Below are 20018 nucleotides of genomic sequence, written 5' to 3'. Positions count from 1 at the left end.
GTGCAGTGGAAACGAATCCAACTAGGAACCATGAGGTTGCTGGTTCAATCCCTGGCCTCACTCAGTGTGTTAAGGATCCATCGTTACCATGAGCTGTGGTATAGGTTGCAGATGCAGCTCAGCTCTGGCATTGCTGTGGCTGTGGTGTAGGCCAGCAGGCTACAGTGATGATTAGACCCCTAGCCTGGGAACCTCCATATGCCATGGGCATGGCCCTAAAAAGACAAAAGACTATGGTGGGGGGGGGAAGCTTGGCTGAATCACTTTGCTGTACAGCAGAAATTAACATAACATTGTAAATGAACTATAATAACATTTTAAAAATGAAAAATTTTTAGAAAAACATTACACTTCCTGATTTCAACTCATAAACCTATAATACCTTAACAAACAATAAATGATTTTCTAATATTTAATAATACTTATTTTGGTAGTCCTTAGATAAATCAGAAATATGTACAGAGCTCATCTGTGAACTGATAGCACAAAATTACTTTGTAAAAGAAGCTGGATAAAACCATCATACACAAAAGCAGTTCTACAATATAGACTTTTAAACACCTTATATAAATGCTTTTAAACCCAGAAATTTTACCATATGAAATTCAATTTATAGCTCCCTAAGAACATTTTTAAAAACTTTAGTAATTTAGTAAATTCAGTGTTTACTCTTCAACACGCAGAAACAGTTCTAAAAAGTTATGCTATTAAAAAAAAGCCTAGAAACTCTTAAAATATTTTTTTTCTCAAAATCGGGGGCTTTAGTAAAAATGGAAAGTATAATTTATAGTCACCTGTAATGTGCAAAATTAAGATGCACTCAAAAACAACTAAGTTTTAGGCTTTAATACATACCTAGAAGTGGTGACATATTCTGAAATATACGAAGCAACTCTGGGGTAATACATGGGCTGTTTTCCAAAGTCACTAACCTAGGAAGGAAAAACAGGTGATTAAGTCACTTTTTATAACTATTAAAGCTATTAACAATACAACATAAATACTTTAAAATTGTTCATTCTAAAGGAAGAAAGGGAGTTTCCTTGTGGTGAAGCTGGTTAAGGGTCCAGAACTCTCACTGTAGTGGCTCAGGTTGCTGCTGTGGCATGGGCAATTCCCATGGACCATAGATAGGTATGGACAAAAACAAAAAAAAAAACTATACCAAAAAAAAAGAGAAAGAATAAAAGAAAAATTTTTTAAAAACTATTATTTTTTTAAAAAGAAAGAAAAACAGATACAAAAAGCTATAAAAATTATCTTTCTAGGAAAATAATTACCAAATTCCTCAAAATTAAAAACCTATCCATAAATCATATATTACTTCTATATACATAGCAAAAAAACTACATACTAAAATTTTTATAATAAATAATATAATAAAGCAAAAGCACTATCATTATGAATGGTCAAAGAGAGATAAAAATCATTTTGTTGGGAGTTCCCGTCATGGCTCAGCAGTAACAAACTCATATATTCTCCATTAGGACGCAGGTTCGACCCCTGGCATCACTCAGTGGGTTAAGAGATTCAGTACTGGAGTTCCCGTTGTGGTGCAGTGGTTAATGAATCCGACTGGGAACCAGGAGGTTGCGAGTTCGATCCCTGGCCTTGCTCAGTGGGTTGAGGATCTGGCGTTGCTGTGAGCTGTGGTGTAGGTTGCAGATGCGGCTCAGACCCTGTGTTGCTGTGGCTCTGGCGCAGGCTGGTGGCTACAGCTTTGATTAGACCCCTAGCCTGGGAACCTCCATATGCCACAGGAGTGGCCGTAGAAAAGGCAAAAAGACCAAAAAAAAAAAAAAAGATAGATTCTCAGCATTGCTGTGAGCTGTGGCGTAGGTCAAAGATGTGGCTTGGATCTGGCATTGCTGTGCCTGTGCTGTGGGCCAGAAGCTGCAGCTCTGATTTGACACCCAGCCAAGGAACTTCCACATGCCACAGTGTGGCCCTAAAAAGACAAACCAACAACAACAATCACGATTGGAAGTTCCTGCATTGGCGCCACGGGATCAGCAGCATCACTGAAGCACTGGGACACTGGTTTGATCTCTAGCCCAGCACAATGGGTGCTGTGGTGCAGTCACAGCTATGGATCAGATTTCATCCCTGGACTGGAAACTCTATATATGGGTTGCGTGGGCGGGGTGGGGGGGTTGTGGAAGGTTCTACAGTCTACTCAAAATCTAATACTCACTTTGAAACTCTGTTCCAATTATAGAAAGGAACTTTCTTATAAGATAGTTACTTATAAAAACCAAATATGCAGAAAGCATACCTAGTGATGATATGTTGAAACTAATCTCTGGAAAGACAGAAAGACAGCTCAAAGAACATCCTCTATTACCTTGCCTATCTTCACATCCTCTATTACCTTGCGTGTAGGTGTGGAGGGCCTCTCACATGGTAAATTAATAAAAAATACAAGAGTAGGAGAGCAAAAAGTTAACTAGTCTTTATTCACAGAAGCTATGACCAATAGAAAAGAAAGAGAAGAAGAAAGAATTCACAAACAAATGATCTGAATTCCCAAAAGAGTTCAACAAGATAACTGAATATATCGATACATAAAAATCAACTGCATTTCTACACATCAAAATAAATACTTAAGATGTGAATGCATGGCATTTTAGGATCCACTCATATAAAAATCTAGCATCATAAAGATGTCAAATCTCTCTAAACTGTTACACAGAATCAATAAATCTTCATTTCCAATCCCTACAGAGTTTTACCTGGATTTTTGCCCAACTGGTTCTAAAATTATTTGGAAAGCAAATAACTAAGAACAGACAAAAAATTTCTCAAGAAAACAAAAAAATATGGGTGGTAAGGGAAGACACTTGCTTTATCAGATATTACAATTATGAGGATTTACTATAAAACCATTGTAACTAATATCATGAATAGAACAGACAGCAGAAGAAACAGACTTTTCATAAGACAGAAGAGACTCCAAGCATCAGTATGAAAACATGGGACTACTCACACTCTTTGGTAGTGAGATACTAGACCTCTATCTCATACAAAACACAGAAAAAATTAATTCCAGGACTAAAATGAGAAGAGTAAGGCTTTACTTTGCAAGATGCCAGAAGATTTTTATGGCTTTAGATTAGAAAAATATTTAACAAATAGACCAATAAACATGACTACATAAATATTAACAACTACTGTGTATTAAAGATGCCTCAAAAAAGTTAAAACATTAAGTCACATATTGGGAAAAGACTGTCTGCAATACATATAATTAACAACTGAATAGTATCCAAAGGAATAATATCCCCAAAAAGTCATTCAGAGAAAAATGGACAGAACACACAAACAAATATTTCACAAAAGATATAAAAACTGGCAATAAATCTAGCTATAAAAAAATATGAAGACATTCAGTTTGACTAGCAATCAAGAAAATATAAATTATAAGCAAAACAAGGAATTTTACCCCACCAGATCAGCAGAATATTGAGTGTGACATACAGCTCTCAGAAAGGAGAGGAAATGAGGCAAAGTTAGAGCACTAAATTCTTTACCATCAAGGAAAGGTAAATAAGTTACTATGTTGATGCATAATCAGACAAAGCTATATGCACCAAATTACATGACTAGAGAAACATAAAATTTAATGTTAATCTTCCACAAAAAAATGTAGAGAGAGCATAAAGTAAAAAGACATTAAAAGCATTACAATTCTATTTAAGCAACTATTTTTTCTCCATTGCATATCCTTGCCTCCTTTGTTGTAAATTAATTGACCATAAGTACATGGGTTTATTTCTGGGCTTTCAATCATGTTCCATTGATCTATAGTTGTTTTTTTGTGCCAGTATCATACTGTCTTGATGCCTGTAGCTTTGTAATATAGTCTGAAGTCGGGGTGCCTGATTATCCTAGTTCCATTTTTCTCTTTCAAGGTTGCTTTGGCTATTCGGGGTCTTTTGCATTTCCAAACAAATTTAAAATTTTTTGGGAGTTCCCGTCATGGCGCAGTGGTTAACGAATCCAACTAGGAACCATGAGGTTGCGGGTACAGTCCCTGTCCTTGCTCAGTGGGTTAACCATCCGGCATTGCTGTGAGCTGTGGTGTAGGTTGCAGACACAGCTTGGATCCCACGTTGCTGTGGCTCTGGTGTAGGCCGGAGGCTACAGCTCCGATTCGACCCCTAGCCTGGGAACCTCTACATGCCACAGGAGCGGCCCTAGAAATGGCAAAAATACAAAAAAAAAAAAAAAAAAAAAATTTGTTCTACCTCTGTGAAAAATGTAAGTGGTAATTTGATAGAGATTGTGTTGAATCTGTAGATTGCCTTTGGTAGTACAGTCATTTTGACAATATTGATTCTTCCAATCCAAGAGTATGGTATATCTTTCCAACTGTTTGTATATATGGTATATCTTTCCATCAATTTCTTTCCTCAGTGTCTTATAATTTTCAGAGTACAAGTCTTTTGTCTCTTTAGGTAGGTTTATTTCTAGATATTTTATTCTCTTTGATGCAATGGTAAATGGGATTGTTTCCTTAATTTCTCTTTCTTTTGTTGTTAGTGTATAGGAATGCAAGACATTTCTATATATTAATTTTGTATCCTGAAACGTTACTGAATTCAATGATGAGCTCCTGTAGTTTTCCGGTACCTTCTTTAGTATTTTCTATGTAAAACAGTGATAGTTTTACTTCTTTTCCAATTTGGATTCCTTTTCTTTCTTTTTCTTCTCTGATTTCCATGGCTAAGATTTTCAAAACTATGTTGAATAACAGTGGTGAAAGTGTACATCCTTGACTTGTTGCTGATCTTGGTGAAAATTCTTTCAGCTTTTCACCATGAGTATGATGTTAGCTGTGGATTTGCCATAGATGGCCTTTATTATGTTGAGGCAGGTTCCCTCTATGTATACTTTCTGGACGGTTTTTATCATAAATGGGTGTTGGATTTTGTCAAAAGCTTTTCTTGCATCTACTGAGATGACTACATACATGGTTTTTATTCTTCAATTTGTTAAATGTGGTATATCACACTGATTGATTTAAAGATACCAAAAAAAATCTTCACATCCCTGGGATAAATCCCACTTGGTCATGATGTATGACCCTTTTAATGTATTGCTGGATTTGATCTGCTAGTATTTTGTTGAGGATTTTTATATCTATGTTCATTAGTGATACTGGCCTGTAATTTTCTTTTTTTGTGGTACCTAGGTCTGGTTTGGGGATCAGGGCAATGGCGGCCTTATAGAATGAGCCCAGAAGTGTTTCTTCCTCTGCAACTTTTTGGAATAGTTTTAATAAGGATAGGTGTTAACGCTCCTGTAAATGTTTGATAGAATTCACCTGTGATGCTATCTCGTCCTGGACTTTTGTTTTTTGTAAGATTTTAATCACTTCCTAGAGAGAGTATGAAGAAAAGGGAACCCTCTTACACTGCTCGTGGGAATGAAAATTGGTACAACCACTATGGAAAACAGGATAGCAATTCCTCAAAAAACTAAATAGAGAACTGCCAAATGATCCAGCAATCACACTCCAGAGGAAACCATAACTTAAAAAGATACATTCACCCCAATGTTCACTGCAGCACTATTTACAACAGCCAAGACATTGAAGCAACCTAAATTCCTCAATGAGGAAAGGAGGAAAAGATGTAATACCTATATACAATGGAATATTACTCAACTCTAAAAAAGAATGAAATAATGCCATTTGCCTCATCATGGATCCACCTAGAGATTATCAAACTAAATAAGTCAGAGAGAGAACAACAAATATCATACAATATCACTTATATGTACAATTTAATAAAAACTGATAAAAAGAACTTATTTACAAAGCAGAAACAGACTCAAGAGATTTCAAACACAAATTTATGATTGTCAAAGTGGAAACACAGAGAGGAGGGATAAATTAGGAGGCTGGGATTAACATATACATACTATTATATATAAAATAGATAAGAAACAAGGACCTGCTGTATAGCACAGGGAAATCTACTCAATAGTTTGTATTAACCTATATGTAAAAAGAATCTAAAAAAGAATGTATATAACTGATTCACTTTGTTGTACACCTGAAACTAACACAACATTGTAAATAAACGATACACCAATAAAACAATAAATTTTTTTAAAAAATTCTTTAGAAAAAAAGTTCTTTAGAAGTTAAAACACTGCTGATTAGGTTAAAATACAAAATATAAAAATATGAAAATGTGTTCTGTATAGGATACATAACTAAATTTCAAACAAAAAAGATAAAATATAGAAGATGAACAAAGACAGTTAAGTCAAAAATACCATATGATATCACCATTATCTGGACTCTAACATACGGCACAAATGAACCTATCCACAGAAAAAAACCAAACTCATGGACATAGAAAACAGACCTGTGGTTACCCAGGGGGAGAGAGGGAGTGGGATGGACTGGAAGTTCAGAGTTGGTAGGTGCAAACTATTACATTTAGAATGGATAAGCACTGAGGTCCTACTGTATAGCACAGGGAACTATATCCACTCTCATGGGACAGACCATGATGGAAAATAATATAAGAAAATGAATCTGTGTGTATATATATGTGTGACTGGTCACTTTGTTGTACAGCAGTAATTGGTACAACACTGTAAATCAACTAGACTTTGATAAAAAAAATAAATTAGAAACAGGTAGTTAAGTCAAATCTAAGCAAAATAAACCATACGATGGTATTAATTTCAGATAAAATTTAAATGCAAAATAATTAAAAGGTGGGAAATGAATCATTGCATACATATATTATATTGCTTAATGCTTAATAAAAATTTAAATATCACAAAACTTTAAATACCTTTTTTTTTTATTTTGTCTTTTTGCCATTTCTTGGGCCGCTCCCGCGGCATATGGAGGTTCCCAGGCTAGGGGTCGAATCGGAGCTGTAGCCGCCGGCCTATGCCAGAGCCACAGCAACGCAGGATCCGAGCCGTGTCTGCGACCTATGCCACAGCTCACAGCAACACCAGATCGTTAACCCACTGAGCAAGGGCAGGGATTGAACCCGCAACCTCATGGTTCTTAGTCGGATTCGTTAACCACTGTGCCACGACGGGAACTCCTAAATACCATTTTCATTAAATCTTATAACAATGTACAAAAGTACTGAAATTTTGTGCTGTGAATATTTTTTTAAATTTATGGATCAAAAATGCTGGAAATAAAAAGGGGCACTGACATGAAGAAAAATGAATGAGATATTTTAATAAATCGGTGTCAAGATGAAAAAGCAAAATAATGTGAAGTAACCTACAAGTTAAAAAGAACAGATATACATGAAAGAATGCATCTTTGATACCAGGATTACTGTTTAAGTGAATATACTACAAAAATAGATCTTATAAGTCATTAAAAGTCACTTTAAGTTTTAAAAAGCTGTGCAGGAGTTCCCAACGTGGTGCAGCAGAAATGAATCCAACTAGGAACCATGAGGTTGAGAGTTCGATCCCTGGCCTCTTTCAGTGGGTTAAGGATCCAGCATTGCCATGAGCTGTGGTGTAGGTTGCAGATGTGGCTCGGATCCCGTGTTGCTGTGGCTCTGGCATAGGCCAGTGGCTACAGCTCCAATTAGACCCCTAGCCTGGGAACCTCCATATGCCGTGGGTACGGCACTAAAAAACAAAAATAAAATAAAATATAATAAAAAATAAAAATAATAAAAATAAAAAGTTGTACAAGTGACATGTTGTGTTTACAATGTAATTAAATCTAGATCTGAATCATATACTTTAATATCAGCAAAAAAAAATAAACATGTTGGGTCAAAGAAGTTATGAGGAAAAAAAATCATGACTAGTTTGAAGAATTTCTCTTTTTATACATGACCACAAACATCAACTGGTACTGTTCATCCCTAGTAAGTTCAAATTTCTAATCTCCAAGATAACTATTTTGTTGTACCTTTGCTCTCCACAAACCTCTATCTTTTTGTTGTTAAATTTTATTGGAGTATAGTTGACTTACAATGTTGTATTAGTTTCAGATGTACAGCAAAGTGATTCAGTTATACATATAAAAATTCTTTTTCAGATTTTTTCCCATATAGGTTATTACAGAATATTCAGTAGAGTTCCTTATGAAACCTCTCTCATTTTATATATACTCCCATTCCAGCCCATACATTCAGTTGATGACTATTCATCATATTTTGTTGAGAAAATAGAAGGTATAAGATGGAACACCTTTCCACTTCAGTCCACCACAATACAAAATCTATCTTCGTACCTCCAACTGAAATGGATGAAGTATCCCCACTGCTTGCTCTATCTATCTGTCTGTCTGTCTGTCTATCCATTTATTTATCTCCCTCCACTGTTGCTCAATGTGATTCCTTCTTCAATTATCTCACTCTCCTGAGATTCATCATACCTCTAGATCATCATTCCCCACACCAGCCAATTTCAACTCCTCTTCACAGTAAGAGCCCTCAAACAAGTTGTCAACACTCACAGTCTCTACTTAGCTCTGATTCATTCTTCAAACTACTCCAATTCTTCCCTGTTTTACTACTCTACTAAAACCCCTATCATCTCCATTCACTTCTCTGTACTACTCTTAGTAGGACAATCAGCAACATTTAACATAGCTAACACTCTCTCTTTTAGGAAATACCCTCTCTTGGTTTGGTTTTCCTTCTACACCATCTTTGATGAATCCTCATGACCTCAAAAACGTTATCTGCACTTTTCTTCTTGGGCAATCTCACCAATTCTGAGGCTTCATTTATCATATACAAAATGATAATCATGCTACAAACATTATCTCATGCTCACAACAATCATGTCAGGTAGAAATTATTCTTCCTCATTGTATAAATAAAAGTTCGAAGATGATTAGAAACCCAATGTGGTATACTGGGGAATGGCACCTATATCTGATTTCAAATATGAGTTCTAACAGAGTAAGAAAAATATATGAAAAAATATGTACCTGATTCTTTAAAGAACCTTAGCTATTAACAAAGTTGGTAAATTTTTAAAATGTATTCTAATGATTTAATTTTGTTTATACATAATGAAAGGCTAAGAAAAAAGAAATTACCAATTAGAACAAAAGTATTTTTATTATTATCTATTCATATAATCCTAAAAAAAAATTATACACCTTTATAAACAATTAATATACTAAATCTGTAATATTCATGAGTATCTGAGTCTCTTTACCATAACTAATATTTTTAGTTTTTCTGATAGGCAATATCATATACCTGTTTAAAGTATTTATATGCCAGAGATTAATGTTTTAATTTGTAACCTAGAAGAGAGATTGGCAAACTACAGCTCATGGGACAAAAATATTTCTGTAAATAATTGTGGGGTGTTTTTTTTTTTTTTCTGTCTTTTTAGGGCCGTACCCATAGCATATGGAAATTCCCAGACTAGGAGGTCCAACTGGAGCTGCAGCTGCCAGCCTAAGCCATAGACACAGCAATGCCAGATCCAAGCTGCATCTGTGACCTACACCACAGCTCACGGCAATGCCGGATCCTTAACCCACTGAGGGAGGCCAGGGATCAAACCTGCATCCTCATGGATACTAGTCGGATTCGTTTCTGCTGAGACGCAAGAGGTCCTCCTGTAAATAATCGTTTTATTGGAATACAGCCATGTCAATCTGTTTACATACTGTTTCTGACTGCTTTGTTACTGAAACTGTAGAGTTGAATAGCTGGGACCGAAAGTACATAGCCTGGGAAGTCTAAAATATTTACCATCTGCTCCTTTACAGAAAAAGTTTGCCAATCTCAGATCCACAACAATCCATCCTGTACAATAAAAATGTATGATTATAAAAGGTTCCAACAAGTGCTAATTTACAATCAAACCATCCACAAGTCATGTAAGTTCAAATAATAACCTTTTCTAGGTTTAGAAAAGAACACAAGAAATACAAATTGCAAATTAAATAAGTATCTACCGAATTACGTTTTTAAACTGTTCATCTAGTATTCTGATATAGATCATTAATTTATCATTTGCAACAAAAAAAATTTCTAAGAATCAAAAACTATTAATTCCTAGACATCTAAGCAAAACTGAGGAGGGAGAGAGGGAGGACCAGAGGAAGGACATCACAAATGTTAATTTTTTCTGTGGTTAATTTCTGTAAATTTTTTTTTGCTTTTTAGGGCCACATCTGTAGCACACGGAAGTTCTCAGGCTAGGGGTGGATTTGGAGTCACAGCTGCCAGCCTATGCCACAGCAACACGGGATCTGAGCCACATCTGCAACCTACACTACAGCTCACAGGAAGGCAGAATTCCCAAACCACTGAGCAAGGCCAGGGATCTAACCAGCATCCTCATGAGGATACTAGTCGGATTAGTTTTCTGCTGCACCACAACGGGAACTCCTATAATCTGCTTTTTTAATTCCAATAGTAGGTTTACATAATAGAATTGTTCAACCTTTCCTGTATTATAAGCTATATCTTAAGTAAAGACTGGCCCCAAAGAAAACTGCTGCTGTCAGTAAGATAAAGCAAAAAGATTTCTAGTACGTAGTTTGTGACACTGAGATGCCACAGTAACAGGGTTTGTTTGCTTTTCACCTCTTAACACTGTGTGCTACTTAGTAAAATAGTAAGACTAACTTGTATTAACATTTGGGGCTAAGTTATTATATCTCAGTACTTACTGGGTAAGGCAGGAAGAGGTTGAAAAATTACTCAATTTTCCCCAAAATATCTAATTTAACACTTTGGAAGTTTTATGTCAATTTCTAGTTTTGATCAATATCCCCATTTTATGTTCCAAATGCCAGAAGAGGAAATGCAGCTGAGTTCTTACTGAAACTTCCTCTAACTTTTATAAGCTTACAATGAGTGACAGCTGCCAAGAAAAGATGGAGCTATTGTGTTACCCAGTTCAGGGAAAGTGACTTTGTGTTTTTGTTTTTAAATGTTGAGTTTCTAAGCCCTGTTATATGACCTTTGCTTTAATGGCATAAGAGTAGGGAAGGCCAGGAAAAAAAAAAATAAGATCCAAGGTACCAAGTTTTTCCTCTTACCATAATTCTAAACCATCTTCCAGAAGATAAACATGTGGAGGCTGGGAAACATCTGTACTCAGTTGAATAACTGGGAGCAGGAAAGGGTACAGGTTCTTGCTGTCTGCTCCTAATCCCTATGGGAAGTATAAATACAACTTAACATAAGACACTCTAAGGTCCCATTCCCCCACCAAAAAAATACCTATCATATATAAAAGCCCTAAAACCAACTATAAAAGATAAATCAGAAAAAAAAAATTTTTAAATAAAAGATAAATCAATCAGATTTTTAAAAGATGGTTCTAATTATAAAATATCTATTATCTACTACAACAAAATCAGTTTGATTTACAATTGCCTAATGGTAGTAAAACCACATATACCAAGGCTACACACATCTATCCGTTCATTTTAAGAGATTTCTCATATAAATATTTATTTTACCCTAACAAAGAGGTGTTAATAATGGTATATTAAATCCTACAAATTATCTCGCCTAAATAATCTAAAATGAACCCAACTTAAATGTTCATCAGTAAGATAATTAAATCATAGTACTTTCATATTCTAGAATACTTGAGTAGCCATGAAAAAGGATTAGGCATGGAATGAAAACAATCTCAAAAATAATGACAAACTGGGATTAAAAAGAAGTGTGTATAACAATTCCACATGTCAATTTTTTTTTTATGAAAACTTTTTATTTATTTATTTATTTATTTATTTTTGTCTTTTTGCCATTTCTTGGGCCGCTCCTGTGGCATATGGAGGTTCCCAGGCTAGGAGTCAAATCAGAGCTGTAGCTGCCAGCCTATGCCAGAGCCACAGCAATGCGGGATCCAAGCTGCGTCTGCGACCTACACCATAGCTCACAGCAAAGCCGGATCGTTAACCCACTGAGCAAGGGCAGGGATTGAACCCGCAATCTCATGGTTCCTAGTTGGATTCGTTAACCACTGCGCCACTACAGGAACTCCCACATGTCAATTTTTTAAATAAGTGTCTGACATGAAGAGATACACATAAAAATGCTAGTTGGGGCAAATATAAAAAACTGTTAACACTAGTTAAACATGGATGTTAGAAAAGGATTTTGGAAGGAGGTAAAAGGAGATTTTTTTAAAAACTTTTTTGTAAGTGTCTTTTTAAATTAAAAAATATGTACTTTTTTTTTTTTTTTTCTTTTTTGGACACACCCATGACATATGGAAGTTCCCAGACCAGGGATCAAATCTGAGCCGGAGCTGCATCGTATGCCTCAGCTGCAGCAACACCAGATCATTCAGCCACTGCATCACGGCAGAATTCCTACATATTATTTTTTAATGAAGAATTTCTACTCATATTTTTAATGAGTCAAGGATATAAAGATTGAAGAGGAGGGGGTTTTAACCTAATATTCTAGTTTGACTAATTACTGTCTTATGGAAACTGACTCAGGGTATCACACTAAATCTAAGCACTTTGAAAGAAAACAAAAATAACAGTAAGTAAACTTCTAATCCATAATAATCTCTATAATTTGATAGAGAAAGAAAACAAAATAAACTATCAAACACCTCCAGTCAGAAAATAATTCAGATGCCCACATGATTTATAGAAAATTCCAACATAACAAAATATATATGTCATCAAAAGGAGAATACATGTATATTTTGTATACATGTGTGTATATATATATATATATATATAGTTGAATACGTGTGTGTGTGTGTGTATATATATATATATAGTTGAATTCTTATCATTAGAGTATAGATGCTTCTGTGGAAATACATAAAGTTTATCCTTAAATATGTTAAGTTTGGTCCTTTCTATAACTAAGCATCAGCTGAACAATCTTACTAAAAATATTTCCAAAGGAAGAGACTTATTAAAATAGTATATATTGGCCTTCAAAATTCAGTTAAATTTCACTCTCCATAGATCAATTCTTAGCAGAACAAAAGAAGAAAAAACATTAAGAAAAACTAGGTCAAGTTAATTTTTTTTTTTTTTTTTTTGTCTTTTTGCTATTTCTTGGGCCGCTCCTGCGGCATATGGAGGTTCCCAGGCTAGGGGTCTAATTGGAGCTGTAGCTACCAGCCTACACCACAGCCACAGCAATGCAGGATCCGAGCCGCGTCTGCAACCTACACCACAGCTCACGGCAACGCCGGATCGTTAACCCACTGAGCAAGGACAGGGACTGTACCCGCAACCTCATGGTTCCTAGTCGGATTCGTTAACCACTGCGCCACGACGGGAACTCCTCAAGTTAATTTTTAATATCAAGTAGACTTAACATTTCCTAGGAATATCAGAATCTATCTACTTAGCACACACCCCAATGAATACAATACGCTAGCATTAGCAAAACTACAGTAAGCAACTGCTAACATATAAGACTCTCAGTTAAAAGCCTAAAGAGATTAATTACCCTTGTAATATGGTGTCCAGAAGAATGTGTCCAATCTCAGACATGCAGCTTTAAGTAAAACTGAGCATTCTTTTGGCCCACAATTGTAACTACAAGACATTGTCTACAATACTACGAAATAATTAGTTATAGTGACAAGACCTCTGAAAGCTCAAAAGTAAATGCACCAGTTATTAATAAAATAATCAGAAATGCCTGGAGGGGAGGAAATCATATTGTACTATAATTACATAAAACATAAAAGGAAACTAAATAAAAGGTAAAGGGAATTTCTACGTACTACCTTTGAAACTGCCCATAAATCTGTAATTTTTTTTAATTAAGAGAAAAAAAAACAACACTGGCATTTATCAGACTATTGTCTTTGGCTCTCTTCTCATGTCTCATGTACATGCTGATAATGTCCAAATCTATTATCTCAACCCAAATCTCTGCACTCCAGACACTCCAAATGACTATAAGACATCATCACCAGAAGGCGTCTCAAATTCTTGAGTCTACCACTGAACCAACTCATTGCCTTCCTTAAAAAATGGATCCTTTTCCTGCAGTTCCTGACTCAAGGGACATGAACCACTACCTATTTGGTGAAAAATTACATCACATAATTCCTCTTCTCTTATCTAAACAGTCCTTGATTTTCTCTCGCTAATATTTTTCAAATCTTTGTCCTTTCCATGGCTTTACTTCAAGTCATCACTCCTTTCATGGTTAAAAAAAAAAGAGCCTCCCTATTACTTTCCTTGATCTTAGTTTTACCCCATTCCAAACCAGTGCCCTCACTGATGCACTAGTTACCTTTCTAAAATGCAAATGATAACACCCCTTCCTCTGAATTTCAAGAGATGGTCTTATGCCTTCCTAACCAGGCTCCTAAACTGAAGCTCTAGACTTTATGTTGCTACACCAAACAACTCCATACTAGAAATCACTACGTTAACATCTCAAGAAAGCTGGCAGATTTAACACATGCATTTACAACTGTTCTCTCCCAGGATCCATTAAAAGGATATATGAAGATGTGTTTTTAAAGACCTAAAACTGTAAGTACAAAGATGGCATGAAAAGAGATAAAAGCAGCTTATTTTTGGAAGCTGGAAAGAAAGACAATACAGTAACTTAGCAGGCTCAGAAAACCAAAGCTCAAAGGCAGCCATGAAAAAGGGCAAGAAACCATCTGACTTATATTAAAGAAACTCCAAAAGACTAGTGAACTGAGAGCATGATGTATTTTGGGAAGGGAAAGTTGAAAGAGAGGGATTAAAAACAATAGGACCGCTACAAGGTGTTTTTAAAGCCGTTTGATGGCAAGATCTTATCCACATGCGTAGTCAAACAATTCCTGAACCAGCAGAGACCTAGCTGTTTATTCTCTGGCAAGGAAAAACAAATAGTATCAAAGACAAGAAGACATGAGGTAATCAAGACCAGGTATACTATATAAAACAGGGAGATACACCATGTAACAGACAAGAGACTGACAGGTCATTCACTGAGGAAAGATCTCATGTACCTAAACATATGTCTGGTACAAAGCAACCCAGTCAGGTCATCCCAAAGAAAAAATTTCATGATCAGCAAGGTTCCCATACCTACCCAACCCTTCCAATCAGCTTCTTAGTTCTCATTCTTAAATTTATACAAATAAAATATTGATACAATTCTTGAAGTTGGGTGATAATTATCTAAGGATTCATTAGACTGTTCTTCTTTTGCGTATGTGCCAAATTTTCATAAGAAGAAAAAAGGGGAGGCAGATAATCAAGGATCCACAGACAAGTTTAAAATATTGAACATGAAAAACAGAGAACAAATAAACAAATAGAAAACAACATCTTTAAGGAAACAGAGATCACACATAGAAATGAAAGCTTGGAAAATACATCCTAATGCCCTTAGTAGAATAAAAGAAAATAATACATTCATTAAACAAAAAAGAAATGCTACTGAAGATGAGAAAGTTTCTTTTCATGCATTATTACTCTCTTCAGAGACCTTAAGTCTGGGTTTCCAGAATTTAAAAAATGCAAACAAAAACATACAAACACACTACCTACCTATTATATTTTAAGTCAGAAGGTAGCCTATACATCAGTTACATTTCAATAAATAAATAAAGTCAAAAAATGGCAGTGTTTTCCATAAAAGGAAACTTGCCAATAATCCTAGTATAATCTTCTCAAATGATTAAAAAATTCACTTTGAGTTACAGGCTCAATTTTAATATTAAACACTATATGCTTTCTCCAAGAAGGACAGATGATTGCTTAGCTGGAACCTTGAACCCCTGGCCTATACAAATACAAAGAGTACCAATGTGTCAGAATTAAAGGAAAAGGCCCTATATCCTTCAAATATTTCATGCAGGTTATTCTGGCTTCCCAAGATTTCCTGAGGTAACACTAACCCAAAGAGACACACCTCCCTCACAGAAATCTCAAATTGAATCTAAAGGCACATTTGGCAGAGATATAGGGCAAAAGGTGTGGGGATCATTCTTTGTTCAGACATTTGCATGAGCAATCTCAGTCTAGTCGCTACCCTTCTCCTATCCTTTGTATCTTTATCTATAAAAGGGATATAATCTTTCAGGATAATCACAAGAATTAAAGGATACACAAGAAGAGATGCTAGCCCAGACACTTATTTAAAAGAAAGTGCTTTAAAAAAATTCTCTACATCAACCTGGGAACTCCAGGAAAATTTTTACTTTAAATCAAGGAAAAAAGTGAAAATGGAGAGTAAATTTATGCAGAAAAGCCCTGAAAGCCAAGGAAGCCACATACAAGATAAAACTGACTGCACAAATCGTGAGTCATGAGTCTATCATCATGGGAACCACTACGCCTAATAAAAGAAATTATCTTTGAAAAGTAGAGAATATTTTTTAGATGTCAAAAAATGTCCATAGTAAATATACAAAAAGTGTTTTTAAACTGTTTAGATCACAGATGAAAGAGACATAAAATGTGAGGCCTTTTATTACCAATATCATAAACCACATGAAAACAATAAAAAAAAATTTAAGAAGAAAAAAAATACTAATCTAAGAAATTGCGGAGATGTAACTTACCTGAACCAGATGAATAAGCGTTGTCAGAATAGCACATCTCAACATATTGTGTTCTTCACTCTGCTTCCAAAGAAGAGGCAAATACTGTACCAAACATCCTACGTATGGTCGTATCTATCACAATAGAAGGAGGGGAAGCAAAAAGTTTTATTAGTAAAGAAGAGGACGTGGACTTCCCAATGTGGCTCAGCAGGTTACGAACCCAATTAGTGCCCATGAGGGTGCAGGTTCAATCCCTTGCCTTACTCAGTGGGTTAAGGATCCAGCATTGCTGCAAGCTGCAGCAGCTTAGGTCACAGATGCAGCTTGGATCTGGTGTTGCTGTTTGACCCCTAGCTTGGGAACCTCCATATGCTGCAAGTGCAGCCCTTGAAAAAAAAAAAAAAGCAACTTACTTCAAGAAACTCTGACAGATCTATTAAGTCCCAGGCAGCAAATATTTAATATTTACTGGTTGTAACGTATTAACTATATATCCTTTTAAAGATAAATCTGACATTACATGAAGACACAGAGCTTCATGTTAAACATTTTTAAACAATTTTAAACAAGTACCAAATTTATTGCACGAAGTAAAATTTAGAAATATAAAACAACATACTGAGGCCAGTATTTCTTTAGGGTTAATAGAAAATGCTGCTATATCGTAGTTCCTTTTAATAAATTAGGATTACCTAACTGGAAATCATACTATTTTTTTTTTTTTTTCTTTTTGCCATTTCTTGGGCTGCTCCCGCAGCATATGGAGGTTCCCAGGCTAGGGGTCAAATCAGAGCTGTAGCCACCGGCCTACGCCAGAGCCACAGCAACGCGGGATCCAAACTGTGTCTGCAACCTACACCACAGCTCACGGCAACTCCGGATCGTTAACCCACTGAGCAAGGGCAGGGATCGAACCCGCAACCTCATGGTTCCTAGTCGGATTCGTTACCCACTGCGCCACGACGGGAAATCATACTATTTTTAAAACAGTCAGCATTTATTCATTCAACAATTATCTAATGGTATCTTCCAAGTATCAGGACCTCAGGACAAGGCACTAGAAAGAAAAGGCTACACTGGTAGACATACAAACCCTTACAATGGAAAAGGATAAATACAATGATGAAGGTGTACACAAGGTATAGTAGAAATACAGGAGAAGGAATCCTTTGCAAAAGATAAAATTGTTAACCCCACCATGGATTAAGTTAACCAGTTTTTAAAACACACCCTGAGGAACACACCTTGACAGTGAGTTTTTTGGGAAATAAAAGGGATCTACACAGAAGCTGGATACAGTGCTTTAGGCTTCCGTCCTGTCCCGTCCCGGTATTTGGAATTCATCTGATAAGAATAACTTTGGTGATAAAATAGAAGTCCTAGACCTTCACAGCTTTAGTACTATCTATTTAATCCCATGGATTAAAATTTTAAAAATTGCTCCCAGAAAGAGTGAGACCTTCTTTATTCTGCTTATAAAACATCATACACTAAAAGGGTAGCAAAAAAAAACAAACTGTAGGAAACAGTCTCCTCGGGTTGGGGGAGGGGAGGGTGGTGCAGAAAGTTAAGAAGTTAAATAACTGCCCAATATGTCGATGAGATAAAACTGAATAAACATTAAGAGACTCTTGACTTATATTACCTTATTTTCCAATTTTGAATCACACGGTTATAATATTTATTGAACACTTAATTTGACTAAGTGCTCTATCTCAAAGATCACTCCAATTAGCTTATAAAAGTACATCAATTAATATGTAAAAACACAGGTTTCAAAGTAACTAATTCATTCACACTTAACTAAAAACAGAATATAACAGCGTGTTCTACAGATAAGGAAAATAAACCAGTTTTGGTTTTCAACAAATCAGAAAGACTTCCTGAGGTATAACAAAAAGGAAGTATATGCTAAGAATTACAAACAGGAAAAGTAATAAAACCCAAATACTCAGCTACATTTGAAAGTCATAAAATATTTATATCCCAATCTTAGTGGTTCATTAGAATATATGATGTTCTAAATTAAAACCAATCTTCAAAGACATTATTGCAAAAATTAGTCATAGATTCACCATTGCAAAAGACCAAAAAAGGGCTGGGGATAAGAAAATAAAGTGATGACATGAGAGGCAAACACATTCCCATAGGGTAGGACTTGATACTAGAAAATAGTACTGCATCAATGTTCCCTGAATCTAATCATAGTTTTGATAAAGAAGGAGACATTTAATATACTGGGGTGAAGTGTCATGATGCTTGCAATTAAATTTAATTAAAAATCTGTATATGCATATATAAAAAAAGATCAAGTATAGTACAATGTAACTGATGAAACTAGGTGAAGGATATATGGGTGGTGATTTACTACAACTTTTCTGTACTTTTGAAATTTTTCAAGAAACAATGAAATGAAACATAATGTCCATATACAATTCTGAAAATGATTATAACGGGTTTTTGGTAGGCCAGTATCAATTATTTGCATAACATTTAAAGAACACGTGGGATTGAAAATGTTTTAAAGATAAAGGCCTAAATAACCATAAATAACCCTATATAAGAAACTGAACTACCAAAATAACACAACTGAAATGAAAGAACACAACTTTCAGCAGTTTTACTCCAAAAAACCAAAAAAAAAAAAAAAAAAAAAAAAGGAATTGGAGAAGTGGGGATGGGGTATATTATAGTCTTGTAAGTTGGTTCATCATATACAAGGAGATACCCACTTTCATTTTAAACACATTACAGAAAACATGTGAAAATCAAGTATGTGACAGATTAACACATATTTTAACAAAGATTCCATCCACAGGCAAATTTAAAAAAATAAGTCCTTAATGACACTTTATCTTTTAGGTAACATTTCCAAAAGAATAGTTAAAGTTTTGTTCTTTTCCTTCTGAAATACGTAAGTCCAAAGGCTATCTGCCTGACATTACACCTGATGATTAACATTCTTTTTCTGGGAAATCCTGTGAAATCAGATTGTTATGATCATTATACAACTACAGATGTGATGAATTCATTTGAGTAATAAAAAAAAAAAATTCTTTTTCTGACTATGTATTTAAGGGAATCCCTGCACTGGAATAATTTAATCATAGGTTTTCAACTACTTTCTCAAAAAGTAGAAGAAATGAAATCTTCAAATAACTGCATGCTACGGTATAAAGATGGTGCCTTCACTGAAATTTCAAAAACTATTATGTCAGAAAGCACTGTTATAAGATGGCTCAAAATGTTTGCAACCTAATAGACAAAAATCAAATTTGCATATGAATGTTAGCAAAAAGATATATATAAATGATGGTGTTTTTCAAAAGTTAACATAGGAAAATGTTAAAAGAATCTACTGAAAACAGTTTTCGGAAGTTTTGGATGTGACACAGCTGCAATGAATCCGACGAGTAACTATGAGGTTTCAGGTTCAATTCCTGGCTTTGTTCAGTGGGTTAAGCATCCGGTGTTGCCATGAGCTATGGTGTAGGTTGCAGATGTGGCTCAGATTCAGCATTGTTGAGGCGTGGGTC

The 20018-nt window shown here is 35.3% G+C and overlaps 1 protein-coding gene across 16 annotated transcripts in view; it reads right to left on the bottom strand.

Annotated features, from left to right (window-relative positions):
* Positions 1 to 20018, bottom strand: part of IPO11 (importin 11) — an 820387-nt gene that overhangs the window by 701871 nt on the left and 98498 nt on the right. For all 16 annotated transcript variants that reach the window (XR_014831432.1, XR_014831435.1, XR_014831431.1 and 13 more), the window contains 3 exons: positions 16501 to 16614; positions 11027 to 11142; positions 856 to 932 (listed from right to left, as the gene is read on the bottom strand). Coding sequence is in view for 4 of the 16 variants with exons in the window: in XM_085002403.1 (XP_084858529.1) it covers positions 856 to 932; positions 11027 to 11142; positions 16501 to 16614 (307 nt within the window). In the remaining 12 variants the exon portion in view is untranslated. The remainder of the gene's footprint in view (positions 1 to 855; positions 933 to 11026; positions 11143 to 16500; positions 16615 to 20018) is intronic.

This window comes from Sus scrofa, chromosome 16, assembly GCF_054392235.1.
Source record: "Sus scrofa isolate SSC_HxYL_T2T_F1_AM1 chromosome 16, Sscrofa_HxYL_maternal_Yorkshire_Landrace_v2.0, whole genome shotgun sequence".
NCBI classification, from domain to species: Eukaryota; Metazoa; Chordata; class Mammalia; order Artiodactyla; family Suidae; genus Sus; species Sus scrofa.
This window is presented reverse-complemented; position numbering and strand designations above follow the sequence as displayed.